Source organism: Ornithorhynchus anatinus, chromosome 20 (genome assembly GCF_004115215.2).
Source record: "Ornithorhynchus anatinus isolate Pmale09 chromosome 20, mOrnAna1.pri.v4, whole genome shotgun sequence".
NCBI classification, from domain to species: Eukaryota; Metazoa; Chordata; class Mammalia; order Monotremata; family Ornithorhynchidae; genus Ornithorhynchus; species Ornithorhynchus anatinus.
The window spans coordinates 11,610,761-11,627,539 of NC_041747.1; the positions used below are offsets into that span (position 1 = coordinate 11,610,761).

Here is a 16,779-nt window from a genome sequence, read left to right on the forward strand (position 1 = left end):
AACATTTATAACTTGAATGAGGTCAGTTGATCCAAGTGTACTGTTTCTTGGATAGCTGTTTTGACAAATCTCTGCAACTTAAACACAGCGTTTACTCGGAACAACTGGAGCGTAGACTACAGATAGTTTTCTGAGTCAGAACACTCTTTGTCCCTCCTCCACTCACTACATCCCAGAGCCTACAGGCTGATGTCATATTCTGACAGCAGTCCTCGAGAAAGAAGCTGGGCCATTTCAGCCCCGGAGAACTAAGAGCCACTAAAAAAAAGCCCCAGACAACCATTTCGCCAACTCAAGACGCCCCAGGATTGCAGAATGCGATGCCTTTGTGCCTTCCTTAGGCCTCTCAGCACTGAGAGTACCCATTCTGTCTACTGTAAACCGAGACCGGAGTCAGAAACGTAAGTCCTTGCCGTGAAATGGGCATTTATACTCCTTTCGGCGATTGCTTTCAGTGTGGAGACTTCTCCGGTTACAAGGCGTTTCCGAATTTAAACTCTTGTCTGCGTAACTACCGTGGAAAACTGCATGGTACCTGTGAAAAGTGCTCAGAATCTGTTGTGTAAAGTGATTCATGGGAGTGTTGTCGTTGAAAGATTGAAGTAGGAACCCATTCTTAGGGGGTGGGGAGAGAAAGGTCAGGAGAAAGATCCCAACATGTTAAATCTTGAACCTCTGTGGGATGTGAATCACAGTTTTTGAAGGGTGAATTTGGGCTGACCACACTGTAACTCATTCCTGTTAATACACCCGACTAGTTTCGTCCGATTGCAGCCAGAGGAAGGTGGCTGTCCGGAGATTATTGTTTCATCACGCAAGGTTTCGAATGATGGGCTCCCGGCAAACTGTTTTGAAAAGAAATTGCAGGTTTCATCCTTTAGGCCAGAGAAATGATTTTTATTTAATTTTTTTTCCAGCGGCCTAATTGTCGCTTCTCGCTCGGCTAAATGGTGGTTCTTTATGTCTGTGCTCCCTTTGTTTCTCTTCAACGGCCCACAGTATCATTTCAGTAAATACAGAGGAGATACACTGTACAGTACTTGCAAGGGCCAAAAGACATGAAGCGAGCTGAAAGAGGCATTGTCCTTTCAAGACAGCAGTCAACTCTCTGCTGTGTATTTTTTGTGTGTGTTTTGTTATGTTTTTTTTTGTTTTGGTGCAACCTAAAAAGTGAAAAAATAAAGCTTATATAATAAGGAGCAGGAAAAAATGGTACATTCCTTTTTGCTGTGGGCGGGGAACCTCTATCAACTCTTCTGTTTTGTCCTCTCTCCAGTACTTAGTACAGTGCTCTGCTTACAGTAAGCACTCAGTACATACCATTGTTGATGATGGTGGGCTTTCGCTTTGCTGAAAATCTTGTTTAACTTCAGCTGATCGTTTGTTCTCCTTCCAGATAGAATTCCCATTAAGTTTTAGTGTTTTTTGCTATACCTTTGGCAATTATTGAAAGTTATGGTACTCTAAGCTTAAGGATTTTCCTTTGAGTGTTCAAGAGGCTACTGAGTTCCCCTCAGTGATTTTTGAAGGCCCCTTAAACCATTAAGGCTGGAAAGGTTTTCTACAGATGCAGTAAAAGGGGTGTGCCATAGTCTTGACATGCCAGTGTCTGAAAGCCCCGCAAAAGCAGCTGAAAATTCCTAGTTATGTTGCTCTGTACCTAGTAGACACTCAGTAAAGACTGACGGGTAAATTCTGTTCAACGCGACATTGTAACTTGCTCAAGAATCAGTTCATTAAATTTCTTGAGCGCTTCCTGTGCGTGGACCACTGTACTGAGTTCTCGAGAAGATAAACTTTTCTGCGTGCCTGCCCTGGTTATCTTGTATCTACCACAATGCTTGGCAAAGTGCTTGACGTAGAGTAGAGCACTTAGTAAATACCCTAATTATCCATGGTGCTCGCCTCAATAAAATAGATAAGGAACCTGGCCTAGTGATTAGAGCATGGGACTGGGATTTAGCAGGACCTGGGTTCTAATCCTGGTTCCACCACTCATCTGCTGGGTGATCTTGGGCAAGTCACTTTATGTCTCTGGGCCCCAGAGACCTCATCTATAAAATGGAAATGAAAACCTTGAGCCTCATGTGGGATAGGGACTATGTTCAACCCGACTAGCTTGTATCTACCGTAACGCTTAGCACAGTGCCTGGCACATAGTCAACACTTAACAAATACCATTTGAAAACAAACAAAAACTTCCTTAATTCCATTGTGCCATCCCCATTAATTCCTCAAGGCCATGCAGTTGTCCATACATCTCAACACTGGGCATGCACTTGGCCAAGAGACACACACTGAGTTTTGTTCAGTCCAAACCTTTGATTTTTTTTTGCAACATAGCACCACACTTAGAGTTTCTCTCGTCATGTCATCAATAAAGGAGGAAGCAAAAAGGTAGCAGTAACATTTGCTTTTCAAATTGGAAAGGCAGTGCCAGGAAACCTCCTAAGGGTCCGACCCAACTAGGAGTTTGTCTGTCTGTGATCGCATAAACACATGGACGCATGCACGGCCAGAGTCTCTGTAGTGGTTGAGCTCCCCAGAAGGGAAAACTCAAACGTTAGGGAAATTGCCTTGGGTAAAAGCGAGAAATGCTGCAATATTACCTCAATTTAATAATCAAAAAAAAAAAGCCAACAAGAAGTCACAGAGGGACATCCATCAGTGGTATTTATTGAGTGCTTACAGTGCAGAGGATGGTAATAGCAGTTGGGAGAGTACAACAGAACAGATTTGGTATCCTTACCCACAAGGACCTTGTAGTCTAGAAGGGGACAGTCTGAAGAAAAATGGACTCCACTTTATCTGCTGAGTGAACCAGAGTAGCGGGGAGTGGGGAACGGGAAGGGCTGGGTCGGCTCTTCACCCAGACTCCACGTTCAGGTGTCTCCCCTGGGATTCCTCCTGCCTCTACCCCGGTCTGGACACAGAGATTTTTTTTCTTTTTTTGGGTCAGGTTTTTGAGACATGGCCTATTTCAGCGTGCTCTCACAGACTGTCGACAGATTTATGGATGGTTGGCTGACCCTCCTCCCCTTTGAGAAATGCGGTAGCTACTGTGTTAGGAGACTTGCCCATAGTCTGCCATGGCATTCTGGATAAAGGAGGCGGGCGCAGGTTATAAGACCTGGAGGAAACAAGGTGGTACAGAAGGGCTTCATCCTGTTCAGAGGAGCACAGCCTCACAGTTCATTTACATGAGGCCCAAGTTTGGTGTTGGCGGCTCTTAGGTTCTTATACAGAAATCTCTTTCCTCTAACTCTAGTGTCTGTTCCCAAGCATGGAGGGTGAATGATTTTGTTTTGCGTAACAGATGCATGGCAATTCCTCTGAAACTCTGGCTTTTATTTACTCTAAAGACTTCAATTCCAACAGTCTCCTCCACAGCGTCTTTTAATCGGGATACTCAGTCAATCTGCTAAGAACTGGGGAGACTGGCTCAAAATGTCAATCAGAGATATTTCTTGAGCACCTACAGTGTGCGGAGTACTGTGCTAAGTGCTTGGGAGAGTACAGTATAACAGAGTTGGTAGACACGTACCTTGCCCACAACAATCTGTGAATACAGTTCAGATTTCCTAGGAAGGCCGTCAGAATCATTTCTGTCTAACCCCACAGCACTTGTGTGTATATATATTTTTAATTCTGCTGCGCTGTTCTCTCCCAAGTGCGTAGCACAGTGCTCTGTACACTTTAAGCACTTAATAAATGTAATTGATTTGATCTTTAAATTATATATTGTCTGCCTCCCCCTCTAAAACTGTAAACTTGTTACGGACAGGGAACGTGTCCAATAATTCTGTTGTATTGTACTCTCCCAAGTGCTTAGGACAGTGCTGTGCACCAAGTAAGCACTCAGTGAATATCACTGATCGATCAGTTGACTAATCTGCTGTCTTCTAATACTGACGCAACGCTCTTGAACTTCATCTTTCTTAGTTCTTCTTGGGTCAAGCAGAGGAACTGCGTTTTAATCTCATCGCGGGCAGAGAAAGTGTTGACCAACACTATTGCACTTGGAAGTTGGGTATATTTCACTTGTACTACCCTCCCATTTTCTGAAAGACCGATTTACATAATGAGAATGCACTGTGTATGCTGTGAGAATTCAGTAAATAGTAATTAATGGTATTACTTGATTACGGTGCACCAAGCACTGTGCTAAGTGTTGGACTAGAAATAAGATAATCAGGTTGGTCACAGTTCCTGTCCCACATGGGGCTAAATTTCATCATGATAAATTTAGAGGGAGATTGATCAATGGTCTTTAATGAGTAGTTACTGTGTATCAGGCACCGTACTAAGTGCTGGGAAGAATATCATCTTCATCGTCAATGGTATTTATTCAGCCCTTACTATTTACAGAGCACTGTATTAAGCACTTGGGAAAGTACAGCACAACCGAGCTGCTGGACACATTTGCTGCCCATAATGAGCTTATAGTCTAGAGATATCCAGGCCCTTGAGAAACATAGTTGTAAATACATCATTAATGCTGTGTTGCTGAATATCGGAATGCTAACAATCTTTTGTTGTCGTTGTTCATAAAGCAGAATACATTTTATTCAACTGGTAAGATCTGTTTCACAAGTCAATCAATTGCTTTAAGTCTTTTAATCCTTGGGAAGTGTTATTAATAAAAAGTAAGGCTTAGCTGCTTTCACAGGTCACACATAACTTTATTTGCACTCACGCTTTTTCCTTAGTGAGGAGCTGGGAGAGTTCATGGAGGGGAAAGGAGCTAACAGCCCCGGGATACTCGTATTGACATCGGGCCTCAGCAAACCTTTCATGCGCCTGGATAAATACCCCACGTTACTCAAAGAACTTGAGCGACACATGGAGGTACAATTTATTTTCCAACCTTTAGATTTGGATTCGTAGTGTAGCAATTCAAGGCTGTTTGCGGAACCCCCGAATGGTTTAAAAGGAGTGTGATATCCCTGGCCTCAGTGGAGATCTCTCTGCCTGCTTATTGAAGCAGGGAGTTTCAGCCTTCTGAAATGAGGATGCTATTCATCGGTCCTTACGTTATCTAGGAGATAGAAGCAACCCAAGGAGAAACAGCCATTTTAGTTTCTTTGTTTCGGACGAGAGATTTCTCGAGCCATTTTCTTTAAAACTGGACTTTTTAAGAGCTTCACCTTTTCTTGGTAGAAAGAAGCTGCTTTCTAATAGCATCAGGATATCTTATTTTTAAGATGTTAGCCACAAATAATATTTTTTTAAAAAAGGGGGGGAGTGGATGAACTGATAAAAGTTGGACTGCAGAGAAAATAGGTCCAGAATAATAGCCATTATTGGTGGTTTTTTATCAGTGGTCAAGATGGGTGACGCTGAAACCTGAATTCAGATGCTTTCGATTCCTCCCCCCAGAATTTAGTTCTGTGACGCGGCTGCTCTTTCAAATAAACTTCCTTTGACGATATATGTGGTATATGTATATTGTGTTGTTAATTATGCCAGTAATACCACTGCACATTCAAAATCATGAATTAAAAATCCATAATCCAAGCACCTCTTTAATTTCAAATTAAGTAGTGGTGATCTCTGTTGGGTGAATTCTGCCTTCTTCCGTTCATTCCCTCCGGTGGCAGTCTCAGCACGTGAATTTGTGGGATTGCAAAAACAGGGGCTCAGACAGTGGGCCTTGGGTAGGAAGGGAGAGAAGGATTGCCAAAAACCCAGTCCTTCTAGTGTCACAGTATACCGTGGAGAAGTGGTTTCCTCCACTGAGAATAACAACGGTGCTGTTGTTTCTTCTGCCCGAAGGATTATCACCCAGATCGACAAGACATTCAGAAATCCATGACAGCCTTCAAAAACCTCTCGGTAAGCCATTTACATCTTTCTGAAGTGTGACTCCTATTGCCTGTTTAAAAATCAGGTGTATCTTTTATTACACAAAGGGCAGGATAAACAGACTCGGGGAAATCTTGATATGATGGACTCAGTGTTCGATAGCGGGAAAGAGCCTCGTTGTGGGAGGGAATGTGTCTGTTGTTATAGTGTTTTCTCCCAAGCCCTTAAGTGTCATATACTTCATTTCCAAATGACTTTATTATTATTATTATTGCTGAATTAAGTGTTTGCTATCTGTCAAGCATTTTTCAAAGTGCTGGGATAATAATAATAGTGGTGGTCTTTATTAAGCACTTACTATGTGCCAAGCACTGTTCTAAGCGCTGGGGTAGATACAAGGTAATCAGGTTGTCCTACGTGGGGCTCTCAGTCTTAATCCCCATTTTACAGATGAGGTAACTGAGGCACAGAGAAGTGAAGTGACTTGCCCATGGTCACATAGCTGATAGGTGGTGGAGCCGGGATTAGAACCTATGACCTCTGACTCCCAAGCCCCTGCTCCTGCCACTAAGCCATGCTGCTTCTCAGATAGGGTAGATACACATAGGGCTCACAGACTTTATAGGAGGGAGAATAGGTATTTAATCCTCATTTTGCAACTGAGGCACAGAGAAGTGAAGTGACTTGCCCAAGATCTCACTGCAATCCGCTGGCAGAGCTAGGATTAGAATCCAGGTCCTCTGACTCCCAGATCTGAGCTATTTCTGCTAGGCCATGCTGCTGCAGAGATTAAAAAAAAAATATATAGATCCAAACCTCCATTACATCTTCCCTTGAGTCTTTGGAAAACCAAAATTCTGTGACTCTGTTTTGGGTGCTATTTAGTTTTTAAGATGAATATAATTCTCTCATCTCCCTTTTGGTCGCTGTCGACAGAAAGATTTCTGCTTCGAAAGAGGAAATGAAAATATTAATACTTTTGAGGGTTGTTTCTTTTATCACAATTTTGATTCTCTATTGTTCCTCCCTAGGGAAGGGTGGTTTACATGACATTCAAAGAATTCAACTAGAAAGGAGACTTTTCTAGCTCTTTAAAGGATGCAGTATGATTGCAGTTTTCTAGTGGTACCTGGGACAGTAAAATATAGTTTTGTGTCTCTAAATCTAGCCAATATCCAGAGGGTATTTTTCCCAATCCTTCTGCCAGTCTATTTGGAGAAGGTGGTGATTTCGTAGCTTTGATAGTTAACCATCTTGGTTGTGAAAGGCAACATACAATAAATGGATGCTTCACCAGGGTTAACACTACTGTACTCTGCAGTGTTGCTAAGTTCTGAGTAGAGCAGGTGGATGGGGTGGGGAAAGGTCCAGGACTAAGGTAAGGACCCAGAAATGGGTTCTAATAATAATAATACTAATAATAATGCTGTTAATGCTAAGCCCTTAATTCTTGTCAAGCACTGTTCTAAGCACTGGAGTAGATAGAAATGAATCAGGTCAGACTCGGTCCCTGTCCTCCGAGGGGTTCGCAGTCTAAGTAGGAGGGAGAGTATTTCATGCCCATTTCACTGTTGAGGAAACTGATGCACAGAAACGTGAAGCGACTTGTCCAGGGTCACACAGCAGCCAAGTGGCAGAACCGGCTTGAGAACTCAGATCATCCGACTCTCAGGCCTGGGCCCTTTCCCCTAGGCCATGCTGCTTCCCCGCCTCTGACTACCCAAGACCTGCTGAGGAGGGGGATTTAGCTGGGGTGGGATGCGCCTTTGCTTCATCCTCACATTGTTTGCTTTGTTTTTTCACCTCACCACAGGGACAGTGTCAAGAAGTCCGGAAAAGGAAAGAACTTGAACTCCAAATACTGACAGAAGCCATTCGCTGCTGGGAGGGAGATGATATCAAAACCCTGGGCAATGTAATATACATGTCCCAGGTTATGATTCAGTGTGCAGGAAATGAGGTAACATTGTTTCTGTTTTCACTCTGTATTTTATTTGCTCTTTGGGCACAGTTTTGGGGAATAATAGACCCAGACAGAGAAGGAAAAAAAACACATTTTTATTTAAAAAACCACCTGAAGGGAAAATGCCCGAAATGTGGGTATATATCGTCTTAAAACTATGAAACCATTCAATCATCAACCATTCAAATCATCTTTGACTGGAAATATAAGGATTTGGTTTTAAAAAGGCCTCTCCTTATGGTAAATTGGTGCTTCCATTTTACAGCTGATAATGCCAGTCAGGGCCAAATGACTTGAGACATTTGCCTCTGACTGTGGTTTAAAATCCAGGGTAATGCGGAAATACGAATTAATGAAGACCATATCTACCTTGGATTTTAAACCACTTTTAAATAAAGCAAGCAAGGAAGGGGCAAGTCTGTGAAATATGCAAGCGTTTGAGCCTTAAACTCTTAGATTGGATAGGGATCATAGATGGTCCTAGGTCGGTGATCTTTCCACTAGACCGTGCTGCTTCTTGGTGCTTCTCGCGATGTTTGGCGAGGAGCGTTCAGGGCAGTGTCTCTGAGCCCCAAAACCTGTGACTTGTCCTATCAGTTGAGAGAGTTTTTAATAGAAGATTTAGGAAAAAGCCCAAGGGAGGGGAAAAACAAAGAAGTCACTGGGGCGGGGAACAGTAACATAGATCTGAATGTAGTGTATATATATGTGTGTGTGCGACACAATTATAGTACATACAGGAAGGGCGAAATCAGGCCTATTCGGAGGAATCTCCTCTTAGGAACATTTTGAGTAACCGTTACTTTATGTGCCTCTAAAGTGATTGTAATACTGTTGTATTTTGTTTGTATTATTTCTTTTCATATGTATTCTCTAGTACTGGGAGCTCACTTTTAAGTGGCAACCTTAATTTACAATTGCTTTGGCATGTACTTGAGTAAATTGTGATAACCACCCAGCTGCTTCGTGATATCCTTTGACATTAGAAAATGGGCATAATTTAGGATGATCCAAGATTAATTTCTTGTTTGCCATTTACACTTCATTGAATTGGCAACCTAGTCAGATATCATACTCCTCCCATTGCAGAAATACCTTTTTCTGGTAAAGCATTTACTTTCAATGGTAGACTTGGCTTGCAGATTATATATAGAATGAAAATGGTAGTCAAAATTGTGAGCACCCCTCCAGTTGGAAGATCAGAGAAATAAATTGAAGGTGGTTTTAAAAAGAAAAATCCAGTCTTATATTCATGGTGTTTTTTCCTCATTGACAAAATTATGCATTATTATTAGCAATTGCTACTTTATATTTAAATGGCTTAATGAGCAACACTGAAAGTTTTGGGATGAATGGAGGCCTTTCTTTGTCAGATATTGTTTTCCTCTATTTTGTGGTGGCATGGGATAGGGCAGCCATGTCAGACTGTTTGCTATAATTGTATGTGTTTAGGTTGACCACATTTTAAAAACAGCATCGTTAAACCGATCAGCTGTAGAAGATCTAATACATGAAATGGAATAGAACTGTTTTTGTGTCTGGCTGCTATTAGATGTGTGTAGATAGGGCTTTTGAGTGGCCAGGTCCAACATTACTTGTGGGAGGTAGAGGAGGACACAAACATCTATCTGTACTCATATATGCGTGTGCTCTTTCTTTCTCTCTCTCTCTCTCTCTCCCTCTCTCCCTCCCTCTTTCCCTCCCTCCCTCCCTCCAATGAATTGGTCAGGGAATGTGTCTGCCAACTCAGTTGTATTGCACTATCCCACCTGCTTTATACAGTGCTCTGCACCCAAGAAGTGCCTGATAAATACAATTGATTGATTGTTTTTGCCTTGGGCAGCAGGTGTGTTGTCTCTGGGTCCGCCCAGCGACCTAACACCATGCCCTGTCTAGTGGAAAGAACACAGGCCTGGGAATCAGAGGAGCCGGGATCTAATCTCAGCTCCACCACTTGCCTGCCGTGTGACTTGAGTTTCCTCGGTATAGTTCTGAGTTTCTTTGAAATGACTAAATGCAGTAGTAATATTTTAAAGGGTTTTCAGAACAGCTACCCTCTTTAATACACTTGCATGCTGAAGCCCTGATTTAACTTGTGGATATGTAGGGCACTTCCCAATTGTTTTGCCAAAAAGAAAAAGCCATATCCCTCGGAAAGTCTTGGCGGGTGTCAGCACCCAGAGAGTTTGTTTATTGTTATAGTGTACTCTTCCCAGTGTTTAATACAGTGCTCTGAACACAATAAGCGCTCATCTCTCTCTCCTCCCCCACCCTCCATCAATAGCACTCATCTGTGTATCTTTAAATTACTTTCCCTACTTGTAATTTCTTCTTCTGTCTCCCCAGCTAGATTATAGGCTCCTTAAAGACAGAGCTCTTGTTTACTAACACTCTTATACTCTCCCAAGCACTTAGTACAGTGCTCTGCACAGAGTAAGCATAGCTCAGTAAATACTACTGATTGGCTGATTGGTTAGGCTATGTGAATTTTAATGGGTATATTACTGTTAATTTGTGGAATTTTCCAATTGCATATATGTTGGGTCATTTGAATTACTGAGTCATTTACTGAGAGCTTACTGTGTGCAGAGCACTGCCGGTAAGCTTGGGGTAGTACAGAAGAGAAGACACAATTCCTGTTCTTAGAGAGCATACAGTCTAGCCAGGGAGAGACACTTAGAGGGAGGAAGAATAATACATAAAGGTTATGACGATTATGGTGACAAAACGTGGGTGACATAAAGGAGATGAAGTGGCGGTTGAGGGGATATCAAATTGGGAGATTATGGATAACAGCTCGTTGGCACGAGAGACAAGGACCTGTTTTGCTAAAAACCTCGTTACAGATTTCATTCAGTCCGATTAGACTGTAAGCCCGTCAAACGGCAGGGACTGTCTCTATCTGTTGCCAACTTGTTCATCCCAAGCGCTTAGTACAGTGCTCTGCACATAGTAAGCGCTCAATAAATACTATTGAATGAATGAATGAGCGATATTCAGAAGGTAAATTTTCTTTTCGTTGGAATTTTAGAAGCAGTTTCTCTGTTTCTTCTCATTCGCCAAGATAGATCTAAACATTTTTTAGATTTAAAGTCAGGTTAAAGCTGGCAGCAGTCACGTGACATAGTACCATTTGAGGATTCTATATTAAGATTCATACGTTCACAATGCTTATTTTAAACCATGCAGGTTAAATTTTGAATGTTCTCATTGACAAATGAAATACTTAACACTTAGGTCATTCTGACCCAAGTGCATAGCTTTTAAAACTCAACACTTCTGGTCGATTTAATATTGCTTACCGTAGAGACGGCACTTAGATTTTGAGCCCCAAGTGGGACAAGGACTGTGTTCAGTTTGAATATATTGAATCTACCCCAGTGCTTAGTACAGTGCTTGACACATATGAAGCACTTCAGAAATATCATTATTAGTGTTAAAAAAAAAATTCAGTGCAGTGTACTACTCTAGAAGTGTGTGGAGCAAACCTGGTATAATCTTTTATTAATTTTAAAATTATTTTTTTCTAAGGAAAAGAATGAAAGATATCTTCTACTCTTCCCTAATATTTTGCTCATGCTGTCTGCCAGCCCGAGGATGAGTGGCTTCATCTATCAGGTAAAACAGAAGTTTTCAATATTGATCATCATACACTGAATCATTTACCATCATTTTCAAATCTCCTTTAGAGTCTGTTTATGTAAATGAACGCTATATATATTTGTGTCCTGAACCACTTTTACATGATTAGAATATATGTACATTTAATTTGCATTCAGTGCACCACTTTTCCATTTCTTTGCTGGTTCTTAGATCCGCAGAGGTTTCCTTGCTTGGTTTTTCCAATAACTTTCTCTCTGGTGGAAAAAAATATTCCCAGCTGCTACATCACAGTTCACCTTACAGGTTAGGGTTTCTTCGGAAGGTTCCCCACTGTAATATAGTCAAGTTGGAATCCTTTACTAGAGTTGGGGACACCACATTTTAAGAAACGGATGAAGTCTTGCTAAAACTAAGCACGTGGCCTTTTGGGAAAGGGTAGAAAAATAAAGCTTAGAAGAAGAGGCTAGAGGAGTTCAAGTTATTCGGTCTGGAGAGAAGATAGCTTGATAATGAGCCTTCAGTAAGGTGGGTGGTGGAAAGAACAATGGGAAATGATCTTTAACTGCACAAATATAGAAATCCAAACCATTAAGACTGGCTGTTTGATCTAAAGTGTAGGCCAGGTGCATCCCAAGGCATGAAGTAGACATTTGAACTTTATGTCAGAGTGGTCAGAAGGAAAGAAAACTAATACTTCTTACCCCATTATCGCCTAATCTACATTTCTGAGGTTGGTAGAGGAATTTTTTAGAAGGTGTTGATAATTACGCACTTATGCTGACTCTTGTATTTCATTGGATTCTTAGTTTCTATCCAGCAGTCATGAATCAAATTGCCTAAAATGAATTCCTTCAATAAAACGACTTTGGCCTACAAGAGGACATTTTAGGTGGTTCTTTTGTCCTCTTAAGGAAATATTTCAGAAGTAGACCTTGATTAGGAGACAGTGTGACCTGTTTAAATAAAAGTCAGATGCAAGCCCAGAAGTCCATCTTGTGTACATCCTGATCCAATATTCTTCAGAATCAGCTTTCAGAATGGGTTAAATATGTCTTGCATCTGGGTTAAAGCAAAAGAGGGTGCTTTTAAAGCCTTCATTATACTTCTCAGCTCGCTCAGTGCAGTGCTTTGCACACAGTAAGCACTCAAATATCACTGATTGATTGAAACTTACCATAGAGATAAGAAAAGTGGGTAAAGAACAGTGAAATGCACAGAACTATTTAACAATTAGCACAAACACCTTGGGTAAGTTCAGTACATTCTGCAAATGCACATAAATTTGAGTTTTAAGACAACCCTTTCTCCCATAAGACTGACACCCAGCTTCAGCTAAACTCGTCGTACATTTGTTGAAAAAGCAGAATTGTATCTACTCCGCCACCCAAGCACTGACCTGCTTTGCTGTGTCTTTTTTAGGGAAAATTGCCGATGACGGGGACGACAATCACGAAGCTCGAAGACAGCGAAAGTCACAAGAACGCATTTGAAATAGCGGGTAATACTTGTTGAATGTTCCTTTGGCTGCTTATTCGCTTGCAGGCTGCTCTTTAGTGCCTTAAGGGTTTGGAGAAACTCAGCCCTATCAACTGTGTAAAAATGGGACTTGAGCATTTTTCTGCTTTTTCCAATTCAATTTGATGCTTGCTTTCCCTCTGCAGGAAGCATGATTGAGCGGATATTAGTATCCTGCAACAACCAGCAGGATCTGCACGAATGGGTGGATCATCTCCAGAGGCAAACGAAAGTCACATCTGTTGGAAACCCCACTATTAAACCTCATTCCGTGCCCTCTCACACAGTAAGGACTTGAGATATAATTTTCACCCCCCCCCCCCCAGCTCCCAAATGTAGAAATTATTAATTAGGAGGGTCAGTCTATTGAAAGTGTCTGCATTAGCTTTATCCAGTTTTTCTCTGCACCTTTTTATCAGTGAGCATTTTTTAATGGTATTTAAGCACTTAGGTATCAGGCACTGTGCTAAGCACTGAGGTAATTACAGGGTAATCAGGTTGGACCCAATCTGTGTCCCACATAGGGGTCATAATCTTAATCCTCATTTTACAGATGAGATCAAGACCCAGAGAAGTGAAGTGACTTGCCCAGGGTCACACAGCAGACAAGTGGCAGAGCTGGGGTTAGAACCCAGGTCCTCTGACTCCCAGCCCTCTGCTCTTTCCACTAGGCCCAGTGGTTCTCATTGTTCTTGTGCCAGCTAGTTATAATATGAGTTCCTCTATAAAGGCATATAATACAATTCAACTTGTCTAGGATGCCAGTTATTATTATCAATTCTGTTAGACCTCGAAGCCAAGCTTTCTTAGGTTGCATTTAGACTATCTGATCATGATAATATTGATGATGGAATTTATTAAAGGCAAGCTATGGGCTTTGTATGGGAGATAATTTGGCTTACACTGGGCCCAAAGGTTCTAGGAAGTTGCAGCCTCTTAGGACAAAAGAAGGTCATTCCAAAGCTGACACTCTCTTTCGACAATGCTCTGCTCTGGGACTTCAGAAATTCTAATCTAAAGATCCAGAAATGTCCTGGTTGATCCCGCCTGTCTTGTGTGCAGGCAGGGAGAGAGACAGTATGTGAAGCAGCCTAGATTCAGGACATTCTGGATCTTTAAAATGGAGGTTTAGTACCTGTTCTCCTTCCTCCCTTAGACTCTGAGCCCTCACACGGGACTCTGTCCGACCTGATTATCTCACGTCTACCCCAGTGGTTAGTTCGGTGCTTGGCACGTAGTAAGCAATGAACAGATACCACCACCTGGTAATTTCTCATCTACCCCAGTGGTTAGTTCAGTGCTTGCCAAGTAGTAAACGCTGAACCATTACCGTTACTGTTTATAGAAGTTGAAGTCAATGGGAATCATAGCTATGGGGGCCACCTGTTAGTGCTCTTAGCGCCCGGTGTGGGTGGGGATTGTCTCTCTTTATTGCCCAATAGTACTTTCCAAGCGCTTAGTGCAGTGCTCTGCACACTGTATGCGCTCAATAAATACGATTGAATCAATGTATGTGGGCGGCCCAGTCTTCAGCCAAGGGTGGATGCGCCCCAACCCGGGGAACGTCTCCGATTCTCTGGTGATCCCAGAAAGCTGGCGAACCCAAGTGCTGTCGTGGTGAAAAACAGTTGGATTTACGTGATCAACTTTTGGAGTTTGTGCATAGAGGGGTGGGATTTTAAGGGGGTAATCAGGCCCAGATGTGGTGATAGTGGCTGTCGTTTAACTGCTTGAAGTGACCTTTTCCATATAAGCGCTCTTCCGTCTCATCAATTGTTTCTTTTCTCTTCCTCCAACTCGTGCACTCGGCAGCTTCCTTCCCACCCAATCACCCCATCCAGCAAACATTCAGACAGCAAGCAAATGCCACTGACTCCTGCCTACCACACGCTCCCACACCTCTCACACCACGGGACTCCACACACCACAATAAATTGGGGACCCCTGGAGCCTCCCAAAACGCCCAAACCCTGGAGCCTGAGCTGCTTGAGACCTGCACCTCCACTACGGCCTTCCGCTGCTCTCTGTTACAAAGAGGTGAGGCCCCTCTAGCTCCCTCCCCTCCCCCCAGCCCCCGGAAATAACATCCCAGTGACAACCGTTAACGCTGCCGAAATTGACTTTCGAATTGGAAGCCCCCGTCTTCCCCTTTCCGACTCCACGCCCAGCTTTTCTTTTGGATTCATTCCGAGATACAGGGCGCTGGCACCTGGGAATTTTCCCACGCAGGCAACCGGGTTTTAAGACTCTGAGGAATTAAGTCCCCTTCCTCTCCCTTTCATGACCGGGCTGTGGCCTTCGGGTCGAGTATTTTCAATGTGTCTTTTTGCAAATGAGGAGTTGCCTTTTTCGGGGCATTCCCGTATCTCTGGTGGTCTGAGGATCAAGGAAGCACCTTCAGAGATTTTTCCTGTGTGGTGGTAGCAGAGCTTGAGTTGGCTTTAAACTAATCGGTGATGGCAACCATTTCATTGCTGCATGTCATGGCCGTCTTCTCTTATAACACGTTCAGTAACTTTGAATTCTCGCACAAGGTCCCTGATGATCTCCGGTCACTCAGGAATGGTGATCAGAAGCTAGAGGATAGGAACATTAAGGTTAAAGCATTTAACCCTCTTCAGTTTTGTCCGCTAAAAAACTTCATGAGCCTCTCCTCTCTCTTCTCTACTTCATTCCCCTTCCTACTAAAGCAGCTGCTTTAAGCTCTGGGCAAATTGACCACCCTGCAAATGCTGTATTTATCTACTAAATGGGGACCATTAAGTGAATTTTCAATTGCCCGAGTCTTGCTTTGAAGAGGAAGTTGAAAGAGAGAGATGGGTAGATTTTGAGTATTTTGAATAGAGTCGTGGGCATCTGTATATTCAGATGTTGACTGAAGAAACACCGGACTAATAAACATTCCAACCACGAGTAAAGTCGACGGTCAGATTTGCAAAGAAATTTTCAAGGGCACTTAATAACTTGGTCTCAGTGTCGAGAAACCACGCTCATTCTTCATGTCCATTTGCTCGTTTCCCAGGTGTGCGCTATTTTTATGGCTGCCCACATATCCTGCCTTGCTACAAGCTATTCTAGGGTCTAAGTATACCCTCTAATGATGCCAAGAGTTTTGGGTTTTTTTAAAGTTGTTTTTCATGTCTTAACCTGACAAGGTTAGTAAAGATAGACGATTGCAAGTTGACCGTTTGGAAGTCTGACAGAGACTCGGAATCTGCCTTTCTGGCGTAGATCGGAGACAAGATCAATGGGTGGATCAGTTCACGCTCATATGTCATTAGATGTCCCCCAGATGTCAGGGTTGTTTTTAACTAAGCACTTACTGTGTGCAGAGCACTAAGCGCCTAAGAGAGTACAGTATAACAGTTGGTAGACGTGTTCCTTGCCCACAAAGAGCCCGCCCTTAATAATAATGACAATAATAACTGTGGTGTTTGTTAAACGCTTACTGTGTGCCAGGCACCGTTCTAAGCGCTGGGGTAGATACAGGATAATCGGGTTGGACAGAGTTCCCGTCCCTTCTAAGGCTCACATCTTAATCCCCATTTTACAGATGAAGAAATTGAGGCATAAAGAAGTGAAGCTACTTGCCCAAGGTCACCCGGCAGAGTGACAGAGCCAGGATTAGAACCTAGGTCCTTCCTGCTCCCAGGCCCGTGTTCTGTTGACTAGTCCACACAGTTTCTCCACCTCTAGATAATCTGGGAAAAAGAATTGTTTCCATCCAATTCTCCCCATACTGGGGATTTCTTTTAATTCTGACTGAACTTAGTGGGGAAAGGACCAAGAGAGTATGGAGCTGTAAGTGTGTGTGGAGGAAAGGGAAAGTTCCTTCTGAATCTCTTTCCTATATAACCAGTCAATCATGGTGCTAATATGCCCTGGGAATCCAC

General features: G+C 42.7%; 1 protein-coding gene across 7 annotated transcripts in view; it reads left to right on the plus strand.

Annotated features, from left to right (window-relative positions):
• Positions 1–16,779, plus strand: part of ARHGEF7 (Rho guanine nucleotide exchange factor 7) — a 120,664-nt gene that overhangs the window by 82,268 nt on the left and 21,617 nt on the right. For 5 of the 7 annotated variants that reach the window (XM_029048353.2, XM_029048354.1, XM_029048355.2 and 2 more), the window contains exons 10-16: positions 4,710–4,848; positions 5,776–5,835; positions 7,619–7,765; positions 11,300–11,386; positions 12,791–12,869; positions 13,033–13,172; positions 14,699–14,923. In XM_029048353.2, coding sequence (XP_028904186.1) covers positions 4,710–4,848; positions 5,776–5,835; positions 7,619–7,765; positions 11,300–11,386; positions 12,791–12,869; positions 13,033–13,172; positions 14,699–14,923 — 877 coding nt within the window. The remainder of the gene's footprint in view (positions 1–4,709; positions 4,849–5,775; positions 5,836–7,618; positions 7,766–11,299; positions 11,387–12,790; positions 12,870–13,032; positions 13,173–14,698; positions 14,924–16,779) is intronic. The other 2 variants (XM_029048358.2, XM_039914872.1) reach the window with 1 other exon arrangement.